General features: G+C 39.7%; 1 protein-coding gene across 1 annotated transcript in view; it reads right to left on the reverse strand.

Moving 5' to 3' along the window:
- Positions 1 to 15,421, reverse strand: part of RSPO2 (R-spondin 2) — a gene marked incomplete at its 5' end in the record, with an annotated part of 55,713 nt that extends 40,292 nt beyond the window's left edge. Inside the window, 4 exons of the mRNA XM_082499250.1 lie at positions 4,865 to 5,053; positions 6,402 to 6,545; positions 13,664 to 13,852; positions 15,214 to 15,421. Coding sequence (XP_082355376.1) covers positions 4,865 to 5,053; positions 6,402 to 6,545; positions 13,664 to 13,852; positions 15,214 to 15,421 — 730 coding nt within the window. The remainder of the gene's footprint in view (positions 1 to 4,864; positions 5,054 to 6,401; positions 6,546 to 13,663; positions 13,853 to 15,213) is intronic.
- Between the last annotated feature and the right edge of the window lie 8,589 nt (positions 15,422 to 24,010).

Raw genomic sequence — 24,010 nt, forward strand, 5'->3', positions numbered from 1 at the left:
TTAACTCCACTTCTGCAAACATGTAAAAATCTGTTTCGTAAGTTTTTCTGCAACGTGGATCATAAATAGTAACTGCAGAATGTACAGAAGTAGAAAGCATGTGTCAAAAGCACTGTATTTGACCCTGTTCTACCAAAAATATCCTTATTTCCTGTGCTCAATTTAATCCATCACAATCTACAACCATCTTAACTGTATAATCCAACCCTTATCCTACACATTTGTGTGAGTTTATATACTGAGAACATTAGGAAGAAAGGATTTATTAACAGCCTCTCAACCGACATTTATAGGGATTATGGTTCTTCAGTCCCCTAGTAGTGCTAACCTTACTTTTCCTCAGTTTAAAAGTTCAATTACAAGGTTTCCAGCATTAGGAAAACACTGCATTTTTGAAAACACAGAATCTCCTCCTTAACAGCCAGGATCTGCTCGATTTCAGCTTCGCTGTAACCAGCATCTCTGCCTCCGGCTCCTTCACAGGGAGTAAGTAAGCAAAGAAACACTTCACGTGTCTAATGGGGCAAGCTGCTAACTAAATTAAATATGATAAAGGAATGGGATCTCAGACCAGCCATGTATATAATCATAATTAAAACATACTATGCAGCAGGAGTTTCAAACAGGACAATCTCCATGTCTTCCTCACCCGCAGAGATGACCAGGCCTGGGGAAGACTTACCCCAGGCACTTAAAACACCACTAACCCACTCCTTCCCAGCAGTTTCTTAGGAGCGGGAAAGGAGTTTATATTCTGGCCGGTGTTTTACAGGATTGCACAGCAGCAGTATTAAGCATCAGCATTCAGTGTGGACAGTTCAGACCTGCAGTTTTGTACAAATTGATTTTTATCTCTGATAAAGGGATCAGATAAAGGGATCTCACAGGCAGGGAATTCCACACCACTGGAGGACAGGAGAGGACTATAATCTTCAGGATTTACTGGAGCCCATGGTTACGAATGAGAGCTACAAGCCTTTCACGCTGACTTTGTATTTGCAGCAACAACTTTCCTGATACATAGTAAAAAAATCCAGAGGTCTGGTCAAAGATCTTGATATATATAGATTAGGCAATACATTTCCTAACTCTTAAGAAAGCTCACCATTGTATCTTTGAAAAGATAAAATTTGAGCGATAAATCTTTAATCAGTGATCTGAATTTGCTAGACAAGAAAACTTGAAACAACATAAGAGAATCTGCTACAAAAAGCTATGAATGTTCAACAGTTCCAGATTACCACAGTAACATTAAACATGCTGCAGCATTCCTAAATATTGTGGTCCACTTAAGCACACTTCTTGAAGTATTTACAGCAATTTGAATCCTAACTATACTAGCAAGGCTAAAACCACATCAGTAAAACTCTATTTGCCAGGAGTTTAGATAAAAGCTGGATATTGCATCCATGAAATATCTCCCTCCACACACGCTGGGTACATAAATGACCAAATCTCTGCCATATGGAGTTGAATTGAAAATATTCTGCAATTTTCCCAAATTCTCCCCTTCAAGTGAAACTTCATGCATCTGAACAAAAAAAAAATATATATATATTGATTGGAGATTTTGTAGAACTTCACACAGGCTCGTTTTTCTTCCTTCCATTTCAGCATTAAAACATTTCCCCGGTTGATCTGATCCCTACCCTGCTCTGTGCCTCAGAGTTTGTTAGAAGTAGCTGGAACAGCTCATCCACCTCAACAGGCTGCGACCACTACTAAGTGTAGCTACCTTGATGTAGGTGTGGCTGACTCGGGGTCAAGGATACCACGAGACACATACCATGGCAGCCCAAATCAGCTTTGATTTTTACCTTTTCTTCTTCCTTCCTCTAGAGATGTTCATTTTGTAGCTTCCACCTTTCAATGTCTTTGAGAAGTTTATTTAGGCTGCAGATTAACTGCAATAGCAATGCACCACAGTACCACTATGACTATGCACTACGTGTGCACGCGTGCATATATGAGTATAGGGAGTGGCACAGGGAGGAAGATAACAGAGAATCAACTTTATTTTCTCTTCCAGATTGTGTCAGAGTCCTAGAGACAGAAACGAAGCTTGCACAGATTTAATCTGTAAGCTAAAACTTTACGTATAATTTTCACACATACTGGTGGGCAGTAAATTCAAGCCAAGCGAGACATATTCAACATTCCCAGAACACAAAGCATATACTTGTTTATGTACCTATTCTAAGATTATCTCACTTTTAGCTTATTCATCAGGTTAGGGCTTTTCTCAGGACTCTATGACCCTTTATTCCTTTTTATTTGTCTCATCCCATGGTCGACCCAGCTTGCAGCAGGAGGCTGGACTAGAGATCTCTTGAAGTCCCTTCAAGTCTGAATCTTTCTTTAACCCTATGATTTCAAAAGGAATGGCATCTCTATCACCTGCTGATCGATCACCCACCTCTCCTACAAACTCTGAAAACTCTGTAAATGTTGGGTCTGCACAAGTGAAAGTTAATCGTTTCAATTTAAGACAACAAAAACTCCTCTCCACTGGTGACATGTCTCCCCCTTGGGATCTACAAAACTGAACCCAAACTGGAAGCTCCAGCATCACTACTTCAGTCTTAGAACACCATGATAAAGGAATTTAATTATTTCTTTTATCTACTTGTAGTAATTGCCATAAGCTTGTCTCATGCTGAAAAGCTTGATGCAGAATGCAAAGGCGAGAATTGGGAAAATAGAGAACCGCCCACTGTAGGTGAAGATCGAGTGCGAGACCACCTGACGAACCTGAAGGTGCACAAGTCCAGAGGACCTGATGAGATACATCTGCGGGTCCTCAGGGAACTGGCAGATGAAGTCACTAAGCCACTAGCCATCATATTCGAGAAGTCATGGCAGTCTGGCAAGGTTCCTGCTGACTGGAAAAGGGAAAATATAACCCCTATTTTCAAAACAGGGAAATAAAGAAGACCCAGGGAACTATGGGCCAGTCAGTCTCTGTGCCTGGCAAGATCATGGAGCAGATCCTTCTGGAAACTCTGCTAGGGCCCATAGAAACCAAGGAGGTGATTGGTGACAGCCAGCATGGCTTCACCAAGGGCAAGTCATGCCTGACAAATTTGGTGGCCTTCTACGAAGGGGTTACAGCGGCAGTGGACAAGGGAAGACCAACTGATGTCATCTACCTGGACTTGTGCAAAGCTTTTGACACTGTCCCACACGATATCCTGGTCTCTAAATTGAAGAGACATGGATTCAACAAATGGACCAATCGGTGGATACAGAACTGGCTGGACGGTCGCCCTCAAAGAGTTGTAGTCAACAGCTCGATGTCCAAGTGGAGAACAGTGACGAGTGGCGTTCCTCAGGGGTCGGTACTGGGGCCTGTACTGTTCAACATCTTTGTCGGCGACATGGACAGTGGGGTTGAGAGCACCCTCAGCAAGTTTGCCGATGATACCAAGCTGTTTGGTGAAGTAGACACACTGGAGGGGAGGGATGCTATCCAGAGGGACCTGGACAGGCTGAAAAGGTGGGCCCAAGCCAACCTCATGTAGTTCAACAAGGCCAAGTGCAAGGTTCTACATTTGGGTTGGGGCATTCCCAAGCACAAATACAGGCTGGGCGGGGAATGGCTGGAGAGCAGCCCTGAGGAGAAGGACCTGGGGGTGCTGACTGACAAGAAGCTCAACATGAGCCAGCAATGGGCAATCGCAGTCCAGAAGGCCAACCGTATCCTGGGCAGCATCAAAAGAAGTGTGGTCAGCAGGTCAAAGGAGGGGATTCTGCCCCTCTACTCCACTCTCGGGAGACCCCACCTGGAGTACTGCATACAGCTCTGGAGTCCCCAATAGAAGAAGGACATGGACCTGCTGGAGTGTGTCCAGAGGAGAGCCACGAGGATGATCTGAGGGCTGGAGCACCTCTCCTATGAGGAGAGGCTGAAAGAGTTGGGGCTGTTCAGCCTGGAGAAGAGAAGGCTGCGGGGAGATCTTATTGTGTCCTTCCAGTCCCTAAAGGGGGCCTACAGGAGAGCTGGGGAAGGACTTTTTACGAGGGCATGTAGCGATAGGACAAGGGGGAATGGCTTTAAACTGGAAGAGGGCAGGTTCATATTGAACATTAGGAAGAAGTTTTTCACTTTGAGGGTGGTGAGGCACTGGAACAGGTTGCCCAGAGAGGTTGTTGAGTCCCCATCCCTGGAGGTGTTCAAGGCCAGGCTGGACGTGTCCTTGGGCAACCTGGTCTAGTGGGAGGTGTCCCTTCCCATGGCAGGGGAGTTGGAACTCGATGATCTTCAAGGTCCTTTCCAACCTAAACCATTCTATGATTCTATGATTCTATAATCCATCACTATTCTGCTTGTATCCCATCTAGCATACTTTCGCCCTGATCTGCAATATTCAAAACAAGTAACACATTCAAGCTAACAGTTCCAGCTAACAATGCCATGTGTAACTAACTTCATTTGATTTAAATACCCATCAAACCAGCGCTGGGTATGCTGCCCACAGAAAGGTTAATAATAGTGATTGTTCCTGCCATACACAGAGCAATTAATTATTCCACTATCGCTATCATTTTCACGCTGAAGCTCAAACTGCAACACATTACATTTTTTCCATGAGGTGCCTCTTTGAAAAAGCCCCGTTACCACATCAGGAAAAACACAGTTTCACAGTCTACTGAGAGACTGATCACTCCCACACTGAGCCTTTCCCTGGAGTTTTGGTGCACAAATTAGGACTGCCGCAGTACTGCTGCCTTTCAGCCTTGGCTGGCAGGGCAGAGACAGGATTTCCCCTTCAGCTGGGAAGAAACAGCTCTTTTGTTCAAGTTAGAAATTGGATTTCAGTTAAGGAAAGCTCATAAAGATTCTTGTGGCAGGGACTACGCTTACCTCCTGGACAATGCCTCATGGCCATTTTACACCGTCTGGATTCTGCGATGGTTGGGCACGGTATCGTGTCTTTCGCTGGCTTCTTCACAATTTGCCTTGTTCTCGTTTCCAGGCCCCACTTAAATCCACACGTTTTATTATTTCTGCTGCAAGTTCCCCACTCACTCCACTGACCCACTTCACAGCCTTCTGATTAAGCAAAAGAAAACACAAGTTAGCAAATTTTCTAGGATTTATTTCTATTTTTTCCTTTTTTTTTAAATTATATACGATTAGAATGTACTATTGGAATGCACCACTTAAAAGCTTTACCGTCAACAGGCAAAAACAGGCAGAAACAAAATTAGAGTATCTTATGGAATCTGAAAGAGTCAACCTGAGCATCAACCTGAGCACAAAACCATCAGACTATCAATCTGTCTGTATAGACATTATGTCAGTCCCAAATATTCAGAACTCCCCCTAAAATCATGAGATTGACTTAAATTCTTCTCTTTTTAATAAACAAATCCTGGATTTGCAAAGCTCAAGAGTTCACTTTTCCAGTCCTCTCCATCATGAAATGCAAGGAATACTCTCGAAAGAAAGAGTCTGTTCTGACGCAATTCCCCTTCAAGATAAAACACCAAACTGTGAGAACTGCCAATGCTGGCTCAGAGTTATACAGTAAATTTCTACTGAAACCACTTATTTGGTAGTTACTTGCTAATGGAAAAGCGGGGAGCTGCAGAGAAACTAAAAGTGAATTCAAAGGCCGGATGTCACAGGAATTCAATCTGCACTGTTCCTGGGTTCTGGTCTTGGTAAAAGGCAAAATGAGCAGGTAGTTTTACGAGGGTGAGAATCCAACAAGTATGTCATTAATTTAAAGTTCTAATGCAAAATCTGGCTTTCCTGAAATTCTACAAATCCTACAAGTTATAAATCTTCATACAAGGCGATTTACAGTTAAGAGGACAGAACGTTCTGATGCAGACCAACAGAGAGATGTTCCCAATAATGCAATATTTCAAAGTTTGGAAATAATAATAACAATTATTATTATAATAATTTTATATAATAATATAATATAATATAATATAATATAATATAATATAATAATAATATAATAATTAAGAATAGAATAAATATTATTCTATAAATATTATTATACTGTTATAATATTTTATAAATATTATTATATTATAATATTATATATTATATTATTATAATGTTATATATATTATATATTATACTACATTATATATTATACTATATGTATTATATATTAGATGTTTTATATTTTATATTATATATTATAGTATAATGCTATTATAATATTATAATATTATATAAAAGTTATTATAATATAAATAATATAAATGATAAAATAATTAATAGTTATTATTATTATTATTATTAAAGCGATCCAGACAAAATCCTTTAGTGAACATTTCTTGATAGAAAATACTAAGCAACAGCTTAAAAATAGTGTCATAAGTATTTGCCACCTGCCAGAAGAGCTGCTTCAGTGGCACTGCCGGGTTAGAAAACTCACCCACACATTCCATAAGCTCTTCCAAGGCTGCAAATCCAGGGGGACATCCTCGGAAGCAGCGGCCTCTGTGCGAGTAGAAGCCAGTTTTGCATTTGGTACAAAAGTCTCTGCTAAAGCAGGAGTCGCAGTTTTCTATTCTGCATCCTGAATCAAAAGGATCATAAAGAACAATGAGACAGCTAAGTTAGGGTGAGACTGAAAATGAGATGATTTATAAAGCAATAAAATAGCAAACGCAAAAACGCTATAATGACGAATACTGTAATCCTGAAACCTATCTGCTCTATAAGAGAAATTACAGTTAACTGTAATTAATTACCGCATTTTCTTCCATACCTTTTAATCCTACTTTTTAAATCAAAACTGTAGATAAAATGTCTAATTAAGTGATGTTTGAGTTCAGTACATCTTTTTGGAGGAAAACAAGATGTGACAGATTATTTTGGGAAGTATGCATGTATTACATGTACTTTATTCAGTTTATTATTTGTCACTGCAAGCAGGATAGAATTTTTTTTTTCCATGAGTAGACCCTACAAATAGCTGAATTAATACTCTTATGTGTTATGCCTGATTTCCTGTATCTGCATATATGCATGTGCTACCATGCAAAAAACCTCGATTTTTCTGGATGTAACTCCTCTCCATTATTAACGAAGTCAATCCATAAAAAATAGCCATTATGAAACAACTAAAAAACATAAAGCTATAATCAATAGCAAAAAAACCCACTATTGCTTCTTGATATATTGGATTTGTCTGAAAATTTAAGAGAAATTTAGATTACAGATTCAGAAGCAGATCGTTCAGAAAAATCCTGTTCCAAAATAAAACATGGCAACTTGGAAATGAACTAGATAGCAACAATCTTCACAGACACCTGAAAAGCAGAAATACTTACATGGAGGCTTATGAAAGTCAGTCATACATGCCGACAAAAAAATGCCAGGGAAAATGTTCCAAAGATTAAAAAGTAAAAGCCATTATATTTGGAACAGTAATGAACACTTTAAAATTAATTTAAATAACCTAATCCTTCAGATAGCATACTTAATTTCTATTAACTACATTAACTGTATCCTGTCTTCAGCTATCTGAAATCACAGCAGGCTGTATTTGTTATTCATTTCATGCAACAATATATTAATCTTTTTGGTTGCTTATGTCATTCATTAATTCTACATTCTTTTCTAGAGAAAAAAATCACAAACCATACGGACTTCTGAAATAGCTATTGCTAAATAACCCCTAATAACATTTCAAATTTAGCTACTCTTTATAAAACAGATTGTAATATTTAATCTTGAATAGCAGGCCAAAATAGGGCATACCATAACACTTAAACTGCGTGGTGATGGGAAACTATTCTTTGTTAGCAATTAGGGAAACATAGGGTTTTTCGATCAGATTTCTTGTGCCATTGGACAATAAAGTAGCCAGATTGCATGAAAAGAAAGAAAAAAGATTTCAAACGCTGGTACACCTTTCTTTGGCTAGAAGGAACGCAAACGTCAGTTGGAAGTTGCTGCCAAAGGGAAGGTCTGCAGGCTCTCTTTAGACACAACCACACATAACCTGCACGCTGCCAACTCCAGTGTCCCGCATCTCTCCAAGGGGCTTTTAGAATTTGTGTTCATATAAGCAGCACAACTTGGACTTAGTTTAATTTGTAAGGAATTCCCAAGAACGGTAATTTCTTTTTCACGAGGGTTAAACCAATCTCCAAAGAACAGGTGATCAATGCCCATACGATGACCCTGAAAAATCACTTCCCCAGATTAAGGCGTCTGCGAGGTAAAGCAGTCAGGTGAACTGCTCTGGAGATGTACTGCAAAAGTTAATTGCAAATCTGGTTTGTGACGCTCAAGATCTACTGCGAGTATTTATTAATTGCAATGCTTGAATCAAACATCCAGTGTATTTAAATGCTCAAAAAAAAAAAAAATTGCATCTTGCCCGCCCACACAAGACAGTTGGAAAAGTCATCAAGGTTTTTCCAAATAATTTAGTCCAATCATGAGGTGCAGAACAGAACATTAGAAGAAAAATTACCATCATGTGACCATCCCTCACGTCCAAGTGATTAAAGTATATTTTTGAAATAATGTTTTAACTATTGTTTTCACAACATTTTGGGGAGTAACATGTTTAAAGTTTACTCCATTTGAACTTTTTGGGGTGAAAGAGGGATTAAATGAAAAACTTTCAGTACAAGTTGCCTTTTGATATCACATAAACATGTTTAACAGGCAAAAGCCTGCCTCACCTTACGCTGGAGATACCCTCCATAAAACTATCGCTATTTAACGTACATAAGTGAATATCTCATATCTAAACATTAAATGAATCGGTCTTCTTCCAGTTTCTTAATCATACATCAAAATTCCCATCCTGTTTATAACTTTTGCTTTCTCTTCTATGTCAGTTTTCTTTTGTATCACAGTAGAGTCCTTGCCATGGTAATTATATTTTGGAAGCATTTGTAGGGGCTACTGGGTTAAGGTTGGGTGGATATTCCCATCAAGACAGTTGATTTTCATTTTTGTCCTATGAAGATAAATCACTCCAAATATGAAATGCCTATTATTTAATCTGTCTCAGATGCAATTCAGGGGAAAATACTGAAAGAATATTAGGAATGCTTTAAGAACTCTGAAATTAAAACATTAATTCATCAGATTGATACTCAGCACAACGTTTGGGGTTACTGGGTGCTAAACGTAATGATAATTTGACTCAGTAATAGACCACACTGCAGCTGAAGATCAACTGGGATTGACAACTACTCCTTTTTGACATCCTCCATACATTCTTTTTCAAATCATGAAGGATGCTGGTGCAGGTCTAAGTCTTGCAGGGATTTTTTTATAAAATTTAAATAAACTAAACTAAAGAACTGAAGAAGAGCAATACTCCAAAAGTTATAAAAGCTAACTTTCTAGAACTCTATATCCAATTACAAATTGTCATACGAGTGGTTATAAAATAAAGAAATTTTTTAAGAGTTTATTATTTTTGGTGCCTAGCTTCATTTTATTATGTTGTTTAAATGCTTTTGGGGCAAATGTTCTTTGTGGATTTTTTTTTAAATAAAATGGTATTAATAAATTACTTTAACTGTGGTGGAGGTTAGTAAGTTAGAAAAAATAAATTCTTTAAATTCTTTTGCTTTTACAGCTAAATATAACAACATGGATAGAGAAAGAAAGCATACACATTTTAGTTGGGACTCCTAAAGAATGTTGGTACTCCATGATGAATATTAAGATACGTTGGTTTGGAACTAAATATAACTGTGTTAAATTTTGTATTTCTTATTGTTAATCAGCATCATTATCCATGTATACTTTGTTAAAGATAAGTCTTAATGGAAGTATATTCCAGAATTCCAAAAATTTTTGCATTCTATCATTTAAATAACGAAGTGGATAAGAAATCAATAATCTAGTGTGAAATCTACGGAAGAACTGTTTGACATGATATACAATAATTAAGAAAACCAGCCTTTTAAAAAATGGTTTTAACCTTAATGCAATAAAAAACAAGGAAATATTCTTTAAAGTTAATGACCTGAACTGGTTTCTTCTGATTGCCACAGCTTTCAACCCTTCAAACTTTCTGATCTCAGCATCTGATGGTTAGCTCTGGAGTAGGAAAGCAAAATCTTTCCTACTTTTCAAAACCCCTTTCTAAATACTTTTTGATTCCCTTTAAATTAACTACTTAGCTTACTGATATAAAAAACTGGAACAAGAGATATTTTTTCCCTCATGAATCCCATACTCTGAAGGCAAAGGGGAAAGTCTGGAGAGAGGAAGATTTTCCCTCAGTTGAGGAGGACCGTGTCAGAGACCACTTGGCCAAGCTGGACATTCACAAGTCCATGGGCCCTGATGGCATGCATCCGCGAGTGCTGAGAGAGCTGGTGGATGTTATTGCTAGACCACTCTCCATCGTCTTTGAACGGTCATGGAGAACAGGAGAGGTGCCTGAGGACTGGAGGAAGGCTGACATCACTCCGATCTTCAAAAAAGGCAAGAAGGAGGACCCAGGGAACTACAGACCGGTTAGTCTCACCTCTGTCCCTGGGAAGGTAATGGAGCGACTCATTCTGGATGAGTCATCCAGAATCCCTTCATCCGTGATGCCGTGATTCTGTGACTACAATAGTCTCAGAAGGTCATATGCTCTGCAATACTACATAAGAAATAGTCATGCCATGATATATTAATGGTGTCTTGCTATTTTGTAACAAATTTTTTAAAAAAAAACATTACCATTCTTTATACAGTGAATTAACTACATGTTTAATAAATGCTCAATTTATTTAAATGCTTCTCTTTATCTTGTTTTTACTGAACGCACATGGAAGGGAAAATTATGATTTTAGCAATGTCTCCTGTGAGAAAGAAGCTGAACCTAAACAAATGGAGTAGCCAAACAAAGCTAAAGGGAGCTGTAATTTCTAAACTTGGAGTGCTTCCGCCCCCGAAAATTGTAGAGGTTACTGTGGACAAAGACTAAGTTGAAAGGTTCAAGATAGGCTTGATCCATTTCTCAGACCAATGTTAAACCAACCACCCAGGTGACACATTTCATCTTACTCTTTAATTCAGTTTTGTTTTTCTCTCACGAGATTATTTCTTGCTGGAGCAGTTCAGTTCAAAGTCATAAATTATTAAAACTTCTTGGAAAATTAAGAAAGTGTAGATCTTCTCTTGGGCATTCTTCTACAGAAGAGACTCAACACTTTCCAGTTTCGTGTCCAAATGTACTGCGTTCTCATACTGCAGTGTTCAAGATGAAAACCATCTCCAGTAGGAAAGTCTACATTGATTTCTAGTGACAAGCAGTCTCAAAATTACATGAGTCACTGTTACTAGAAAAACAGCCTAGAACCACTTTGCAAATTCAAGACACACACACACTGCTTACATGTAGAAAAGAAAATGAGTCTTGAAATTCAAAATTTCCATCGTTTTAGAGCTGCTGCACTTGGCTGTGGTATTTATTGTGTTACATTTGGCACTAACTATGTTTGGCTTTTAAAATCATGTCAATATTTTCCATAAAAATATGTTCTATAGCTTCTCTAACAAAAATGGGCAAGTATTCCAGTAATAAAATGTTAAACAGCTTTTGTGCCTATAAAGACATTAATAGGGCAGAAATAATTTCAACTTATGTAATTCAAGCCCTGTAACTCGCAGAAGGATTTTAACATAGCCAGAATTTTTATTATTTTTAGCTGAGATAATACTATCTGAGCATTGGAGCCTGTAACTAAGCATACCTAAAAGTACCTAACATCAAGTAGGAAGAAACCTATTCTATTTTTTAAGAATGTTTATTTTAACTCAACTTCCAATCCACAAAAAGTCTGTGTGTCCACAACAACGCAACGTATGTGCCATGCAGGATCACCAAATCAAGGAACAAGAATGAAGATGTGATTTATAAATGCACCAGTTGGCAGTTGCACTAAAATAAAAATACACAATACAAAAATCGTTGGAGGGGAACCAGGACTGGTCAGTAAATGCAACTGCATCATTATTCTCACAGGGGGAGACTGTCAAAGGCATGAGGGTGAGTTACACATCCAGCGCTCCACTCATGCCAGTGTGGGTTGGACACAACTCACATTTATGCTTTTCAAGACCAATCTTGTAATTCAGGGAAAAAGGCCACTTTCTGTAAGTGGTAAAAACGAAAAAAAGGTACATTGAATTCACCATCCACCTTCTACAAATAACCTTTTTTTTTTTCTTTTTATGAAAGTAAAGGAAGACTGCCAGCACAGACTACTTCTCATATCTCACAGGCACAGTACAGGCTAATATAGACAACTTCACCTATTTCCCAAAGCTATAACTATATTCGAGAACATTTTTACATGGGCAAGTTTTTACAGCCCAGTTTTGAAAGGTTTAAAGTGGACGAGTTGCTGAATTCACAAACATGCTATGAAAACTAAAGCCAAGATCCTAAATTACTTTACAGAAGGGATACGTAAACCATATACTGGTCTCATTTAATTTTTCATCAAAACCTAGCCACCTGGTATAGATTAGGCAGCACTCAGCAATATTACACAGCAGTCGGGAACACAACGTGAGGAATACCATATCTACGGAGCCCGTGCACAGAATGGGGAGGAAGAGGTGGGATGTCATTGCATGGACTGGGACGGGTCCAAGCACAACCATGGGCACTCCTCAGCCAGCCCAACCTGCCACGGAGCGACCTCACGAGGGTCTCAAGATTATGTGTGATGTGAAAGCCAGCACCCGCCTTCTCACAGCATGGTGCATCCCAGGGACAGGCCAGAGTACTGAGGGGGAGAGCACCATACATTTAACAGACACTTGATTATTCCAGAAAGCAAAGAAAAGCTGTTTCTCACTTTCAGGTTCTTAGGTTCGGTGACCTAATTTTGGTTAGACTATGACACACTCACAAAAAAACCTCAAAACATAAATACGAATTGGAGGTAATAGCAATGATTAACAATCCATATGGCTAATACTCCACATATGAGCATATGGAAAAATCGATATGAATCGGCACAACTGCCAGACAGCGGTGAAATAATGCATAGAGATACCAGAGCACTTGTTGATTTTAACAGTTATGCTTCTAGGCACAAACATGCAAACAGGGAATCTTGTTGCACATTAGCAGGTTGTAAATTTCCAAATAAAATGCAGTACTAAAAGTGAAAGGTTGTTTGTTTGTTTTTAATAGTACATCTGTTTTATTAAAATAGCAACACTTACATATTAAAGCATGTCTGGCGTGAGGTGTCTGGTCACCTGAAATTTGTGTGGGAACAAAAAGCATGACAAGCAGCCCACCCATATATTAGTGCATATACTGACTAGTACCTACACGAGGCACTGTTAAATTAATGCTTAATCCTTTTTATTTTCATATAGTGGGAATTTGTTTGTTGAAACTAGGAATATCTGCTTAAATCATTATTCCTTTCTAAATCTCTCTTCTAACTAAAAAAAATAGTAACAATAGAAGTAACAACAACAATAAAAACTAGGTTAATGCATCAACTGTTTAATCTGTTGAATGTTACATATCTTGGAATGAGCTGGGACGTTCTTTAGCAAAGAAGTTTTATGATGATCTTGAGACGTCTGTGAAAATATCGCCATGTTCCACAACATATCATCTTAAAAACTGAGTGTGAATTATGGCCGTCCTGCAAAAGTGAATGTAAGAGTTCAAAAAAAAAAAGAAAAACTCACTTGAACATCTGTTCATGTCTGGCGTTCGGAGTCCGTAGTACCCCGATGGGCAGGAATGCAAGCATTCACCATATTGTCTCATTCCTTCTCTTCGCAGGAAGAAGAATAACTTGTGTTGGCATCTGATGCACCCATTATCCTTTGAACAAGATAAACAGCCTTTGCAAATTGGATTTGGTCCATAGCTAGCTGCAAAATAAGAAGATAAATTACACTTTAAGATCATTTGGAAGTTATTTTGGCTGGAGGTCCTCTCCCCTCTAAAGCGTTACTTATCAACCGCATGACTTCAAGTCATTTTGAAAGTTCTGAAAGTGCACTCACTCTCATACATCTGCACTGGCAAATGAAGAAAAAGAAACGCAATCTCTATATTTTTAATTGTATGTAAGGCAATTTAATGTATTTACACACATTTAAAATAAAAGTGCAGGCAAGCAGAGACCAAGCTATGGAAAGTTCACCAGTATAATGTAAGTAAAACCCAGGTGCTGCATTCTAGTTTGAAGCTGGGGACATAATCACACCGCAGCAACAAATTATAAGAACTTCAGCACCCTGACATGTGCATCTGATATGTCCATGGAAATCCAGCAACCTCACTAATGCAATTTCTGACTTGTGAAGAGAGCAATATGAAGAGTAGGGCACTTTCTGCAGAACAGGTACAGCACTGGCAACGTGTGCTGTCCCATAGCTCTCAGGGTCCTAGAACAGCTGACTTCTTGCAGTATCTTCTTGGTCTTTCTAATGAGAACATCAAGACAACTATTTCCAAAAAAAGGAGTAGCAGTTTTAACTTCTAAGAGCCTTTTTCTACAAGTTTCCACACAAAATGTGTTGAAAACCATACAAACAGACATTACCAAAGGAGGACATTTAGTGCAGATTACCATTTTAGGTCACCAGATGCCATCCCCTCAATTCTATTCTCTGGTTTCATTTTTGGGGTGGTTGTTTTGTTTTTTTTAATTACTTGGCTGATAACTGCAACACAAACCTTAGCTGCATCACTCTTTGCTCTTGTGAGTTTTTATTATCCTGCCTTTCTGCAGAGTCGCAGAACACTCCCCTGTCCCCATGGGCTGTCAACTCCTTCTCAGGCGCTGAGTCAGCACAGCAGGTTAGCAGAGGGAGGATGGCTAAAGACATTCCTGAAACCAGCATAACTTAACAGGTCTGTTTTAAATATTAAATTGGCTACAGGACTTCATAGAAATTACCCAGTTCAAACCTGGTCTACTGGAAACAAAAGAAAAATATTATGCAACAGAAGGGAAGTGTCTTCAGGGGCTCCAGAGCTTTTTAATAGAGGCCACCCCGACAGCAGCAGGCCAAAAGGGCAAGGACTATGTTTAATTGTTACATTTGTAAATATTTAAAAGTGTTCACACCCTAACATAGTACCCTCGTACTTTTATCTTGGATAAAACGGATAAGATGGATAATTGAGGTTGTTCAATGGATGACTTCACCAGCAGAGCCAGGAAACAAAAAAAGAAAAAGCCCACCACCCCCTGGAACCAGTAGCTGATAAGCTTTACTCTCACCTTCACACATCTGCACACCACATTCCCACTCCCTCTCCGCTCCCGTCCCCCACACATGCCTCACCAAGTTCAGCACGACAGCATTCAACTCCGATCTTGTACAAAATAATCCTAGTGGGTGGCAAGTGGGAGGAGAAGCCAAGCAATCCGGTGTGAAACAGCTCAGCCAGTGGGACACTTTCTGAATGCTGAAGTCCTCTGGCACCATGCTCACCTGGTGAGATCCTCTTGATGGGAATAGCATCCTTACCCTCTACGGTACACATACGATTCTTTGGCTCTCTGTTAACCCTTTTGTAATGACACACCCTACCAGACCACTGCTTTATACTCCTAAACCAATTCCCACCGCCTGTTGCTCACAAGACCTCAGATATAACTTTTCCTACAGTTCATCTTACAACTATTCTCATTCACAATCCACATCTTCAAAGACACACAAGACGAGAAACAAACAGATGATGAGCTAGGCCTGGATGCATCCCTCATCTCACTGTCGGCAGGGATTGCCTATCTGTAACCACATCAAATAATATGTGACCACGTACTCCAAAGCAATTGTTGCTTAACACATGGTGGGCAATCCTGTAGACTTCTGAATCCCCTGTTAGTCTCCTTGCATCTCACCCTCAGTAAATCTGTACCTCCAGCTTGTTCAAGGTTCCTCAGAGAAGCCTGTACTATAACAGAAGAATTAAAAGGAATAAAGCAAAAAGTAAAGATGCGAGAAGCCTGGATTTATTCACTACTCAAAGTGGGTTTTGGAGTTGAATCAGCTGAAGTCAGGATCTCATATACAGCACGTATGTGATTATGACTTACGGCCAGGCCAGCATCTGAACAGTGTGGATATAGCTGTTGGAATAGCCATGCTATTCTCAGTAGTGTGGCCTGGGGAGCAGGGATTAGGCTCTGGAGCGGATACATTTGTAGTGTCCATGTAGGTCTCGTCCACCTTCCCTCATTGACCCCCATTAAAATTCAGACTTCTTGGCTACAAAACGTGTCTCAGTTTGACTCTAGTGTCCAACTTTCCTTTATCTATGACTGTCCACACATTAGTCTACTCAAGTACCTCTTTTTTCTCCTTCTGGTAAGATGACTTTGTTGACAACCCTTTGTTCTGCAAACAAATTTAATTATACTGACTCGTCTGGGCTTCAGCCATAGCGCTGTCCTAACATACTCTCACATGAAAAGGAACTAGCAGCATAAAATGATCCTCTATTATCCTGTGCTATCCTTTGTTTAGGAGACGGACTGCACATCTTTCACAGCTAAAGGTCAACACAGGATATATAAAAGAATTCAATAATATAGTAATTTTGTAAATTGTATACATTTATCCCAAAATTTTAGCTTGTGTGTAGGTTCCCCAAACCATGACACCTAGACTTTCCTTTATCTCCTGAGCAGCCTTAACAAATGATTTGTAATTTCCATGCCTGTATTTTTTTCTCCTCTTACGGGAACACTGTGAGATACAGTACATCAAAACTTGTAAACTGCTCTGAAATCCTCGGATATGAGGTATTATAGATGTCACACATGTATTGTTACTTAATTGAATGTTTATTAAACTCGCACATTGAATTTGGATAACAGACTTCAAGATGGTCACATAGTTAATGGTCACATAGTGATGACTTTCCCTGTTGCTCTCCTAGTTACTACGTTATAATAAAAACCTAAAAATGCATCAGATATTTTTCTTTTCTTTCTTTACCACATTAAGAAAGAAAAAAAAATCACCAAAGAATTCTACAATGGTAAGGGGAGACCGTGATTTGTATGCTGTAATACAGAGAGTAAACTTTATGAAGGAATCTGAAAACTTCCCGCTGTGCTGCTTAGGCACCAAACTGAATAATTTCAAGGTATTTTGCATACAGTAAGTTATTGAGAACTGTATATAACAGAATTAGTGTTATTCCACTTTATTGTTGCTTATATTCTTTTCAGAGCTTCACTGGAAGCATACTGACTTCTGCGACCTTTCTGTCAGTCTAACTTGTCCCAAAGCAAGGAATATCATGACATGCTTTCCTACTAAATTATGTGGATATTGAACGTATACTTTAACAAATCAAACACCATAGCACAGTTTTTGGTGTCACATAGGCATGCCATCTTGAAAAGAACAACTTAACTTTCTCTCTTTGCCCCTATGTACCCAGGCTATAATTAAATCCTACAAAATCCCCCCTGCCCCAAAGTCTTCCCTTTCTATCTTGGTTTCTTAACCTAGAAAAGACAATGTATTCTTATCACATTCAGCTTTTTTAATTTTCATATAATTGTTCTTTGAAGGAGGAAGTGAACGCCTCCCTGTTCAGCAGAAACATCTATACGCTTCCTTTGGAATTTCTTCATAACCTCATCTTTTTCCTTCTGTATTAGACTGCAAGAAAAAAAATAACGAGCTTACAAAACATGGTCAGTCACATTCCAAGTTACCAGCTGCACCATACGCCCTGTAAAACATCACGCTACTCATCTCTATTTCAACCCTGCCTGGAACACCCTCCTCAGCTCTGTGTGCCAGGCAGGCAGGTTTCCTCCAGCCAAATCCCTCATGGAAACTCGCTCCTTCCACAAGGCCCACAAATGTTAACCAGTGTCACAGCGCTGCTGTCGTCACGTCATAAAACCGAAAATGCACACATGCTCTAAGTTAGCACCATCCTCTGGGTCTCAAAGCGCATGATTGCCCTGGCTGTCTGCTAAGATTGGAAGGTCCCTGCAGCAGGAATGTTTTGTACAGCCACGTAAGTACGAATGTGGGTGTGAACACCGCACATAAACACAAACACACACCTTTATAAAGATAACACATTTTCTATTCCTTCTGCTTGCTGTTTCGACAAATACACCCCAGAGCATCTCTATATTTAAAGAAACAGCATTTACAGACTTGATTCCCTATGTTGCTTTTCTGTTTTAAATCTGGGATTAAATTTGCCAAGTTTGAAAAGGTTACTTGAGAACACAGACTAGTACCCAAACACTGAATGAAACATTTCTGAACTCTAAGGGTGTTCAAAGTTTCATGGTTTGGATCCATATCAAGTAAAATCAAATGTCAGCTAATTACTTTAACTCTTGTCTGGATCAAATGTATTTAAGCCATACTGCTGAAGCGGTTTTAAGTGAATTGTTATGACTATTTGAAATCACAAGAGAATCAACAGTACAAAATGAGTCTAGCCTGTTCCCCACAAGAACACAAGTTGTTCTGTAAGCAAGAGAACTAAGAGCATTTGATTTCCTATGATCTTACTGTCTTGCAGCCCATACCACAACAACTGCTACTAATTTGTGTCTTTCTTATATACCCGCTTGTTAGGTGTCACAAACCTCTCTTGAACCTGGTGCTTCAGCTCACCACAAGAACCTGTTATTTTTACTTCTGTAAAAACCAGGCTGAAATGGGCAAATGAATCCAAAACCAACTGGACAAAGAGAGGGGCCTGGCAGAGAAACAAGCAGTACAAAAAGTCACTACCTAAACATCCTTTCTTTAGAGGGCCAAGCTAACATGCTCGTTATGTTCCTAATATCACTTGCTGCCTGGTCATTTTGTCCCTTTTTGGCAGTCTTTGGTCTTTTGAACCCGCTGAAATCAGAAACTGTGCTTACTGGTACGATGGCCAGCTTAATGGGACTCTTGCGCTAACTGGGATTGCAGCCACGTAAATGCTGGCAATTGGATTTTAGTTCAGATCTAGCAGGAAAGTCTCCAAGACACTGAACACTGTAAGCATGAGGTGTGCGGACAGGACTTGGAGGAGGGAAGCAACTAAAAGACCACTACAAGCTGTACTTATTACAGAAAGAGTAGATTTCATAATCCTGAATTCAATTAATGCTATGAGGATATCCCATACATATGTCAATAAAACCAATTAAAATACACTCATACATTGGCATATGTCTTCAGGGTACCAAAGAATGGAACAAAGAATACAACCTGAGAGAGACAAGTATACATAGTATACCAATGTACTAACACTGTAAGACTGCAAAGTCAGTATAGTTAAAAACTATCTGATGGGCTATGAAGAGAAGCTGGCCAAGAAAAATACCTATATTTCATTAGAGCGGTATAAAAGCAAAAGTAAGTTTTGGACAGAAAACGTCAATTAAAAAAAAAAAAAAAAAGAAAAAATATTGACCAGCTTGACTCTAGTCATTGTCTTTAAGAGAATTAAGAGATTCAAGGTCAAAGGGGATTTTTATGAACAATTAGCCCAATGCCCTGTACAAAGAAGCCACAGAACTTGTGCTTTACTAAAACATATCATTTAAGAAACCATTCAATCTTGATTTTTAAATTGTCAGCGGTAAGGAAACCACCACAACCTTTGTTAAGATATCATAGGGGCTAATCACTCTCCCTGTTGAAAATCTGCAGTGGAATTTTGAACTTCAAATAGCAACCACTGGACCTTTTTATAACTTTGCCTGCCAGATTGTTAACAGTTTTTCAGTGTTTTTTTCCCCAATGCAGACACTCTGATCAGGTCAAGTCTTAGCCTTCTCATGGGTAAGATAAACAGAGCAAGATTCCAGAATGTCTCACCGCAAGGCAAAGTATCCAGTCCTTTGATCAATCCCTTACCATTTTATCAACAAGGCTTATGGACACCAAAAAAAAAAGAGCTCAGCAATGGAAAAACAATTGTGCCAGTGCCAAATATAGAAGTGATATAACTTCTCTACTTTTCCTAGATATTACTCTCCTGAAACATTCATGAGTTACGTAAGATTTTTGACCATAAAGACACTGTTTCCCAAGTACTACACTGCTCTGTGTAGGAAGCAGCCATTTTTCGGCGTTACGCAGGAGATCACCCAGTGCTATCTTTCTCAGGACGCTGGGCCTTAACCACTCCTGATAATTTTCTCTGAAGTTGTCCACAATTCAGAAAAACCACATGTTCCCCACTCTTCCTCTGAAGATAGACTAACTGCAGGGTGACATTTCACTTCAATGAGTTTGGTATAAATCTCACCAAATTTATGCTAAGTGAACAATTTGGCCCGCTTATTATGAAACCATTTCTTGACTTCCTTTGGAGGTCTTAAATATGTTTTCAGTATCATAATTTTATGCTTAAACTACTCTCATTGGTCAGCTCATTTAATTCTCTCGTTATTGATATAATGTCTTTCTGATTATTCTCGTCTAGACCTCAGAAGACTTGTCTTCATTCCATCTGTATTCAAAAGACAGTGGACTTTCACTCCACTTCCAAATCAAAACATTTTATTTTTGCTACATGGCTATCCAGCTGAATACTTTCACAATTGTCTGTACGGTTTTCCCCACCACCACGGTAGGGAGAATCACTGTGAAGATCAGTCAGATATTCTCCTGCAGGACCCTGGTAAGTCTCAAGAAATCACCTACATGTTGAGATATTTTGCAGTATTCACTGACTATAAGCATTATCAGGATTGCAACTTCAGAAGCCTACTCTATCAACTAAGATGATTAAGGGCTTGGAGCATCTCCCTTATGAGGAAAGGCTGAGAGAGCTGGGACTCTTTAGCCTGGAGAAGAGAAGGCTGAGGGGAGACCTCATTATGGCGTACAAGTATCTAAAGGGTGAGTGGAAGGAGGATGGAGCCAGGCTCTTTTCAATGGTTCCCAGTGACAGGACAAGGGGCAATGGGCACAAGTTAGAACACAGGATGTTCCGTTCAAATACACGGAAAAACTTCTTTACAGTTCAGGTGACCGAGCACTGGCACAGGCTGCCCAGGGAGGTTGTGGAGTCCCCTTCTCTAGAGATTTTCCAGACCCGCCTGGATGCAGTCCCGAGTAATGTGCTCTGGGCAATCCTGCTTGAGCAGGGGAGTTGGACTAGATGATCTCTAGAGGTCCCTTCCAACTCTGAAACTCCATGATGCCGTGATTCTGTGATCAATAAAATGGCATGTACGTTGGTTTCAGGATGCCTTGGTTGCTTAGATATTTTGAGAACATTACTGACTTTCTTTCCAGCTGGGCTGAACTGCCAGTCACAGAGGTATCTTTCTTCATTCAACCACCTGGAGCATTTAAAGGCATCTCTCACAGTTTACTTTCTGGATACCTGCTATCGGCTTGCAACATTTAAATCCCTTTGTCCTCTTCTGTCTGCTGTTCACAGCCTACCAGTCCTCACTTGCCTTCAACACTACTGAATGCTGCTTCTTCCTTCTTCCTCCTCCACAATTTCTCTCTATTCAGCTCTTTGGGGGACATTTCTTCTCTCCCTGAAAACGGAGCAGCAATGCTTCCTCAGTCTGGTTGCTCAGATCTCTTCCATTTCCCCAGTGTTCCCCAGTGACGATACTCATCCTTCCAGTTCACAAATCCAGCGCTGTCAACAATTTACTCAGGAAGTCCTTTCTGGCTACCGTATGGAAAAAAAAAATATGGAACATCTGTTGCAGGTCACAAACACCACTCCACCACCTGCCATCCTAAAAATCAAGTACAGAAATAGACACAGAGAGGAAAATGTCCCACCCCCTGCTCAAATGTCCTAGGAAATATTAGTTTTTATTGCTGTTTGCTGTCCACAACTTCACCAGTTTTATCCTAGGTCTTCCTGCTGTCACTGACAGAGAGTAATTCAACACTCACACTTGAAACATTGGGGGTAAAAGCTCCAAGCGTCACAGCCACAAAGTGCATGCAGAGACAAAAAAAAAGTAAAATAAAATATACTAAAAAAAGCCCTCTTCCCTTGTGTTGATGCATACAGGCCAGCTACATAGCCTGTTCAGAAAAAAAACCCAACAAATCAACCACCAAGCCTTACCAACCAACTGGTTCACAAATACCACTCACAAGTCACTGATCTTGAAGCCGAGTGCCCCCAAATACTGACATTTGGCATTCAAAAGTCTTACATGATACACGATCATGTGCATGTTGCCAGTGCCACCTCTGAGTTTTAATTCATAGGCCAATCTGTATCAGCTATGGTAAGAAACAGCATTGCACCAACAAACGGACCAGCCATTTCCTTTAATCCATTCAAACTGCTGATTTGTAAAGTGGCTGCTTAAGTTGTTATCACGCTGAGAAGAGTCCCTCCAAGACGACCTCTGTTGCATCTGCTTATGAGTTGCTCGAATGATGCTTTTTAAGGAACCCTGTAGGCTAGCAGTACCGAAACATGGCCAATACATGCCCATCGGTGCACTGTTTGCACAGCTGTGGACAGTTTTGTCTACTCCAAATCTCAAAATTCTTTATCTTATCAGGCATCTTCAGTCTCTGTAAAAATATACATGATATAAACTTTAAATAAACTTCCATCGGGTAGTTTTATGTCTTAGGATACTTTATAAGCCCCTGATACTTTGATTAAATGCTGGTAGTTTCACACATAGTAACCTCAAGAAACTTCAACCATAAAACCCAAGAGGATTTTTAAGATGCAGTACTCTCGAAGGATAACTTGTCTTCCAATTTCTCTTATTTAGTTTTTACAGTAATTACTCTTTCAGCTTTTTACAGGTCTGTAGAGTAAAACATAGAAATCCCCCAAAGCCACCATTTAAAAGGAAGAAAATAATCACACCTGAGACTCTGGGTTGTTCCCCAAACCCCAGCAATTCAGACATGGAGGGAAAGCACCACAAGTCATTACCTTTGGCAACAGCATAGATTAGGTACATTCGATGAAAACCGCATAAATCAATTGGAGGAAGAGAGGCCAGACCCCCCAGTCTGCCCAGTTTACCCCGATGTCCGTCTCTCTCCGGCATGCCCTTCGTGCAGTGGCGGGGCTCTTTCGCCTTAATGGCACAGTGGGCTGGTTTCAACGAAGGGACATCTACAGCTCCCTCCTGCCAGGCCACCACTCTGTCACTCCCCAAATCACAGCTCTGCTGCAGACAGTGAAGTACCGAAGAGTGGGAGTACGAGCCACGAGCTGCTCAGCACAGGGAGCTCTGCGCCCACACAGAGCCGACCTTAAACCATCTACAGCAGGAATCAGGAATTTTCAAAAGCAGTCACTGCGTCCTCCCAAACAGGCTTTTGAAAACCACAATCCGCAGCTAAAGCTTGATCTCTTTTTCACCTATATCTCACTTACATGTGAGGTTCAGGAGCTCCTTCTAGGCTCTGTATGTAGGAAGAGGGAAGCAGGGAAGACAGTATGTGACAACCCCCACGTTCCCCAGCTTATTTCAAGTGGGAAGTTTATTTGACTTCCATTGAAAATAAATTGGGAAACATGAGCAGGCGCTCAAACAGTCTGGTAGTTCCACTTCAAATACAGAAGAAATAGTCATGCCCCTTTCAGAGAGGTACTACACCTTGCACCAACTCTTTATATATGCTGTTAATGTGGAAGCTGCAAATAGAAACAAAAATAAAAACCAAACCCTCCTTTACTTTCCTCGTAGCACCACCCTGGTGGGGAGGTCTGGTCAGTGGAGTCCACAAGGCAGTGTATTTCCACCTCTTAGGTGGTTAAAAGTGATATGGACACCAATCTCAGATTTTCCATTTCAAGTTCCCGTGCTACAGTCACACAGAAATGCACAGGCTGTCACATCTTAACTACAAAAATACAAAATTACATAGAAATGCATTTTCCCCATGTACCTGTGTGCCACTATCTGGTGGCACATTCAACGGCAAACTTCATCCAGCATATTGCTGCTGCAAATCAACATCTGGGACACAAATCCTATTGGAACAAAGTCCCTGGCATTTAAACAAATTCGTTTTTTTCCAAGCCTTTTAATATCTAGAATATTTCAGCTAGCTGCTGTGAATAAGATT

Source organism: Vanellus vanellus, assembly GCF_965231255.1.
Source record: "Vanellus vanellus genome assembly, chromosome: 2".
In the NCBI taxonomy this organism is placed as follows: domain Eukaryota; kingdom Metazoa; phylum Chordata; class Aves; order Charadriiformes; family Charadriidae; genus Vanellus; species Vanellus vanellus.